At 50.7% G+C, this 7,043-nt stretch overlaps 1 protein-coding gene across 1 annotated transcript in view; it reads left to right on the top strand.

Moving 5' to 3' along the window:
* Dusp27 (dual specificity phosphatase 27 (putative)) overlaps nucleotides 1-4,844 on the top strand; it is a 44,793-nt gene extending 39,949 nt beyond the window's left edge. Inside the window, exon 6 of the mRNA XM_005398234.2 lies at nucleotides 1,481-4,844. Within this exon, the coding sequence (XP_005398291.1) occupies nucleotides 1,481-4,320 (2,840 nt within the window). The 3' untranslated portion in view covers nucleotides 4,321-4,844. The remainder of the gene's footprint in view (nucleotides 1-1,480) is intronic.
* The last annotated feature ends 2,199 nt before the right edge of the window (nucleotides 4,845-7,043 follow it).

Raw genomic sequence — 7,043 nt, 5'->3', positions numbered from 1 at the left:
TTTCCTTTCCTTTCCTTTCCTTTCCTTTCCTTTCCTTTCCTTTCCTTTCCTTTCCTTTCCTTTCCTTTCCTTTCCTTTCCTTTCCTTTCTTTTCCTTTCCTTTCCTTTCCTTTCCCCTTCCCTTTTCCTCCTTCCTTCCTTCCCTCTCACCCTCCCTCCCTCCCCTCCATAGGGCCTTACTAAGTCACTATGTAACCCAAGCTGGCCTTGAACTTGTGGTCCTCCTGCCTGTGCAGGAATTATAGGGGTACACCACCATGCCTGGCCTTGGTAGCTTTTTAAGAAGAAGAAAAGCGATAAAGGGCAGACAATGCATGGCATTCTCTGTCTGTCTCTTGCCCTGTGATGCTCTGCACCACCTGAAGACTTTTCCAGTGAGAAGGCCACCATCTGATGACATACCTCCAGGGCTGGGGATATAGTTCAGCTGTAGAGCATTTGCTTAGCTCATGAGAGGCCCTGGGTTCAATCCCTAGTACTGCAAAACAAAACAAAACAAAAACACTGAGGCCAGATGATGCACCTCCAGAACCAAAATAAATTTATTTTCCTTATAAAGTAGCCTACCTCAGGTAGGCTTTCATTATAGGACTGAAAAGCTGACCAACACAGATGGCATGAGTGAAGGCCAAGAGCCCAGGGCCCACTCTACTGCATGAGTCAGTTTGAACTGCGTGAGTCAGTTTGAACCTGAAATATCTTCCTCCATCCTAAATACAAACTCCTTAGAGAAAACAACAAACAAAAGAAAAACCTGATAAATTCAACTTTTCACTTAGAGGAGAGTAGTTAGAACAATAAGGGGATATGAAAAGATGATGAGTAATAATTGAAAGATGTTTAGCCAAGAAAAGAAAAAAACATCTTGAGGGAAGAATATGATAGTGACCTTCTTGAGGATTTTTTGTGTAAAAGGCCTGGATTATGTAGAATGTTGTTGTAGGAGACTCGGGTACTTCCAGGAGCTGAAAGTTATACTTTGCCCTGACATGTGAAAACAAGGACCAAAGTTATAGGGCTCCGATGCAAAGCAGGGCGTGTGCATCCATGCATCAGTGAGCTGCTGAGCTCCCTGTCACTAGAGGCATCCAGCAAAGGCCGTGGGATGGGAACCCAGCCTCGAGGATCTTATAAAGGGGAACCTCGGGTTTAGACTGACTGGTGGTGCTTTTAACTATTGGGGATTCAGTCATCTTTACCTCTTCTTCCTTTTTGCCCCCACATTCTTTTATTTCTCCCTCTGATGAAAGAGATTGTAGAGAGAAAGTAGAAACATTAGTGTTTCAAAAGCAAGGACAGTGGGGACCGCTCTGACATTTGTGATATAGGGACAATGGTCCTCATCCCTTGTGTACTTGAGCATGGGTAAACCCCAGGGGCAAACTGTACAGGTTAAGCTCAGCACATCTTGACAGCACTTTAGCAAAACACCACGGGAAGCCTGTGCTGGCACATCATTTTCTCTTGGTTCTCTTTTCAGGGAAAGTCCTGGTCAGTAGTGAAATGGGCATCAGTCGGTCGGCAGTGCTGGTGGCTGCCTACCTGATGATCTTCCACAACATGGCCATCCTCGAGGCCTTGATGACCATGCGCAAGAAGCGCGCCATCTACCCCAATGACGGCTTCCTGAAGCAGCTGCGGGAGCTTAATGAGAAGCTGATGGAGGAGAGGGAAGAGGACTATGGCAGGGAGGAAGGAGTGGATGACACAGAGGAGGGCGAGGACATAGGGAGCACGTTTGGGGCCAGAGTGCACAACTTGACGGTGGAGGAGGAGGATGATACCACCAGCCAGTTGAGCCACCTGAGCGGCTCCTCCTTGGGGAAGGCCAGCCAGGCTTCCCGGCCTCTCACCCTCATTGATGAAGAGGAGGAGGAGAAGCTGTATGCGGAGTGGAGGAGGCAGCAGGGCCTGCCCACAGGCAGGGCCCCCCAGAGTGGAGAGGCCAAGTGCTCTGCAGCCTCTGGCCAGGATGGGGATGGGCATGAGGATGAGGACGAGGATGTGAAGAGGATCATCCAGGAGTGGCAGAGCAGAAATGAGAGGTACCAAGCCCAAGGGCACCGGCAGTGGCATCGGGAGGAGCAGGAGGAAGAGGAGGAGAGTGACGCGGGCTCCTTCGTGGGGCGAATCCGCAGACGCACCCTGAGCGAGAGCAGCACCTCGGAGAGCGTGAACAGCCAGTACGTACGGGTGTTGAAGCAGCAGCTGGAGAGGAGCAGTCAGAGCCGAGGTGGAAGGCGCCGCTCAGACTCGGTGTCCACCGACAGCACCTGGGATGTGTGGAACGAGAGGCTGCTGGAGATTGAGAAGGAGGCCGCCCGCAGGTACCACTCCCGGAGCAGGAGGGAGGAGGGGGACGCAAGCTCGGAGGCCAGTAGCAGGCTGCGGGAGGACGATGAGGACAGCGTGACCTCCGAGGCCAGCTCCTTCCATAACTTCTGCAGCAGGAACAAGGAGAAGCTCACCGCCCTGGAAAGGTGGAAGATCAAGAGGATCCAGTTTGGATTTCACAAGAGAGACTCCGAGGCGGGGGACGGCAGCAGCGAGCACGGTGCCGAGGAGGAAGAAGGGGAGAAGAAGACCCTCTCGGATGTCAACCTGAGCGCGTACCAGGCCTGGAAGCTGAAGCACCAGAAGAAGGTAGGCAGTGAGAACAGGGAAGAGGTGGTGGAGATGAGCAAGGCGGAGGACGCAGTCTCGGCCAAGAAGAGGCAGCGCAGGCTGGAGCTCCTGGAGCGGAGCAGACAGACGCTGGAGGAGAGCCAGTCCATGGCAAGCTGGGAGGCAGGCAGCTCGGTGGCCAGCGGGAGCATCCCCCTGTCGGCGCTGTGCTCTGCAGCTTCCTCGGTCAGCGCCGATGCGGACAGTGCATCAGTGCTGAGCACCCAGAGCCACCATTCCCGCCTGTCCCAGGCTGCAAGCAATATAGGACCACATTCAGCCTCCACACCCACCCCTCCCCCACCTACCCTGCCCGTGGGGCCTGGGGACACCATTTCCATCGCCAGCATCCAGAACTGGATTGCCAGTGTAGTCACTGAGACCCTTGCCCAGAAGCAGAATGAAATGCTGCTGTTGTCTCGCCCACCTTCTGTGGCAAGCTCGAGGGCTGCGCCAGCGGCCAGCTGCCTGGGGGACGACCAGGTGTCCATACTCAGTGGACAGAGCAGCTCCTCCCTGGGGAGCTGCCTGCTGCCACCCAGCCACGCCAGAGCCAACTGTGATGCACAGTCTGTGCTGTCTTCCAGCTCCGCGCTGAGCTCTAGAGCTCAGGGGACTGGGAGCAGCGTTAGGGGGACCAGCAAGCCCATCTACAGTCTCTTTGCTGACAATGTGGACCTAAAGGAACTCGGCAGGAAGGAGAAGGAGATGCAAATGGAGCTGAGGGAGAAGATGTCAGAGTACAAACTGGAGAAGCTGGCTTCGGACAATAAGCGCAGTTCCCTTTTCAAGAAGAAGAAGATCAAAGAGGATGAGGATGATGGTGTGGACAACAGGGATGAGGACACAGACAGTGCCATCGGGAGCTTCCGGTATTCCTCCCGCAGTAATTCCCAAAAGCCTGAAACAGACACCTCCTCCCTGGCTGTCTCTGATCACTATGGAAATGGCAGCGGAGGTGGCAAAGACAGGGATAACAGCATTAGTAAGTGGCTCAGCGGCCTAGGCACAGAGGAAAGATCTCCTCCCCAGAGTGAGTGGTCTGGAAGTTCCAGGGGGAAGTACACCAGATCCTCCTTGCTCCGGGAAACTGAGTCTAAATCTTCCAGTTACAAGTTCTCTAAATCTCAGTCACAGGAACAGGATACCTCCTCCTACAACGAGGCCGATGGCAACTCGGTAAGAAGCACCTCGCGGTTCTCTTCTTCCTCCACCAGGGAGGGCAGGGAGGTGCACAAGTTCTCCAGGTCCACGTTCAGTGAGACCACAAGCTCTCAAGAGGGGAGCCCAGAACCCTACTTCTTCCGCCGGACCCCCGAGCCCTCCCAAGGGGAAGAATCCCCCGAGTTCCCACGTCCTAGTTGGGCCAGGCCCGGCGACTGGGAAGATGTGGAAGAGTCATCCAAGTCAGACTTCTCTGAATTTGGAGCGAAGAGGAAATTCACGCAGAGCTTCATGAGGTCTGAAGAGGAGGGGGAGAAAGAGAGGATGGAAAGCAGAGAGGAAGGAAGGTTTGCCTCTGGGCGGCGGTCCCAGTACCGGAGGAGCACCGACAGGGAGGAAGAGGGAGAAATGGATGATGAGGCCATTATCGCTGCCTGGAGACGCCGGCAGGAAGAAACTAGGACTAAGCTGCAGAGGAGGAGGGAAGACTGAGCTGGGCCGGGCCGGCTGGGAGAAACTGAGCACGTGGGAGGAGGCCACAGAGCTTAACCCTGGGCTCAGAGGACACACTGCCACTTCCATCAAAGGATGACGACGCAGAGAGGACTTTCCAAAGGGGCAGACCTGAAGTGCCCGAGAGAAGGGGACCGGAGGTACAGTCAGGGAGGGGAAGAGAGGAGGAGAGCCGTCAATGTGAGGTCCAAACGCTGGACCACCTGACACGTTTTGTTGCCCCAAATCCTCTTGGTTTTGGTGCTTCTTTTAGGTATTTGGTAGTGCCCACCCTAGTTAGAGAGGTGAGCTTGACAAGAAAGACTCTGCAGTGTGCTGGAGACTTTAGCTTACATCCAGGAAAGCTATGAATGCAGGAAATGGTTCTGTTTGCAGAGGTTTTATAACAAGACCTAGAAAACTTAGCCTGTAGCTAGTGTGACCTCTCCCAGCAATGCTTAGCTCTGATTATTTCTTTTTAATGTCTTGCATCTTTATTAAACTAGTATGTTGTCAATACCTCAGCATTCTGGTCACTTTTAGTTCTTTGGATATGAGGGGAAACACGCTTTAAAAGAAATGAGTGGGTTTTCATGAGCCGGACTCAGCTTGTTCTACAAGAGCTGTGCCGCCAGACAGTACTGTCACTGCCTCATGATGAAAAACAGAGATGGACGTTTGATAAAATCTAGCAGCTGTTCTTGCTTTTATTTCTTGGGAGATCACTGGATGGGCTGCTTGTTCCTACCGTGCACTGAACATGTCAACCTACTCTTAAGAATCAACACAGGAAATAGAGTCTCAACTACACAAAAACCATTAGAGACTGGTTTTGTTTTACAAGAAAGTAAATGAGGAAAGTAAAGTTGAATCTGTGACCTTTGTTCACTCTGGTTACTTAGTTACCCAGTCAGTCAATCCTAGTTCACTAGGTGAAAATTCCCACAACAAGAAAGAACAGTGCAGAGAAAGGAAAAGTAGGAATTCTGTACTGGAGTTTGAGGTGGGGAGTAGGTAAGAGGGAGGGAGGAAAAATCAATGTTTTTCTTCACCCAAAGATGAGGTCCTATAGGGAAAATGGCTATGTGGCAACACTGAAGAAACAAAATATCACAGTAAAAGCCACACCCAAATTAGGGTAATTCAAAGGGGTCATTTCATAGTGGAGCTATCTATAAAGCTGTTGGCATAGTATAGGGAAACCATAAGGCATTATGTGCACCCCAGGGCTGAGGATTGCTCCAGCAGTTGGAGAAGGAACTATTTCTGGGATCAGAGTCTGAGAAGGCTGTGAGGAGGAGTGGTGGAGAAAAACATCCTCATAGGGCTGCACAGGGCAGGAGCCAGGGAACTTTAGCCTTTCTTATCCAATCTGCTGCTTGCCCCCACCACACACACATAAGTCAAACTCACCTAAACCCAGAGGGAAGGAGTTTGTGCCTGCAGTCCATCTTGTCAACCCCAAGGAGCAGGGAGAGGGTGGAAAGAAGGGTGGATGGGGGCCTGGCAGGACAAACACAACACATCTGACACAGAGGAGAAAGTTTCAAGGCAGTGCCTCTGTTAGCTTATGCAATGCTGTTCATGGACTGTGGAGACCCTGCTTTTAGTTTTTGGAATATTACCAGAAGAGAGAATATGAATTTCTCTGGACTCCCCGAAACTTTTATCCCTGGGAGAATTATTAACCACTGAAATAGTTAATAAATCCAAACAACAAATTGTTACCACAACCTGCCTTAGAGTATGCTACAAGGAATTGCCATTGTGAGAAGAATTGTTGAGTACAGACCAACAACTGTTTTTAGGATGGTCTACTCTTCTGAGCTTTGATTCAAAGTTCTATGTTTCAAAGCATCATTTATTTTGTGTCTAGCATGGCAAGTCTTCCCTCAGGTCCAATTGCTCTATAGGATGCCTGCTACTGTTTTAGATGCCAACCAGAACCCCTCATGCACACACACTCACAACTGAATTCATGTAAAACCCACATTTTAACCCATATCAACCCCCCTTACCCACCAAATTTATTTTTTTTTTATGCCCGCCAAATGTAGTGTATACCAGCCAGCCAATTTTTTCTAGGGATGGTAAATAACAAGAGAATTATATCCTCATGGGTTCCAGATGTACCGGACATTGAGATCTTTGTGGCACCTGCAAGCAGGTGAGTCTACAGACCCACTGAGATAGTAGCCAAGCCCACCTACCTATAGCCAGCCATTCAGTCACCTGGCTCCTGAGTAGACGTGGAACTTCAGAGCAAGAGGCAGAACTGTTTTTAGCTAAAAGCTAGTCTGAGTTAAAGAATTAGCAAGCTACTTGGGTCTGAACTTAATATTGGGCCAGGGATATCAGAAGAGCACCAACTGTGGAAGCTTAGACCCTTCCAGCCTGGTGTGACACGTCCTTTGCCCCTTCCCTGCAGCCACCAGGGAGTTCTGCTCAAAGTCTGTGTACCCTGCGTTCTGTTACCACCATCACCTTCCAAAACTACCACCTGGCTACTGCAATAGCCTTCACCGAGTTCAAATCTCACCTCCTTTTCATCTATCCTATGACCAAGTTAATCTGCCTGACTATCACAATTCTAGTTCTTTTATTCCTCTGCTTTGATATGTTAAGGCCCCTTTACCTGTGAAATGAATCTTAAATCCCTTCAGTTGGCAATGGAGGGCTACCTTGCCTCTACTTCTAGCCCTATCCCAACACTCCCTCATGCA

This window comes from Chinchilla lanigera, unplaced genomic scaffold, assembly GCF_000276665.1.
Source record: "Chinchilla lanigera isolate Chin_1 unplaced genomic scaffold, ChiLan1.0 scaffold00061, whole genome shotgun sequence".
In the NCBI taxonomy this organism is placed as follows: Eukaryota; Metazoa; Chordata; class Mammalia; order Rodentia; family Chinchillidae; genus Chinchilla; species Chinchilla lanigera.
The sequence above is the reverse complement of the archived record's forward strand: the minus strand, read 5'-3'. Positions and strand labels throughout refer to the sequence as shown.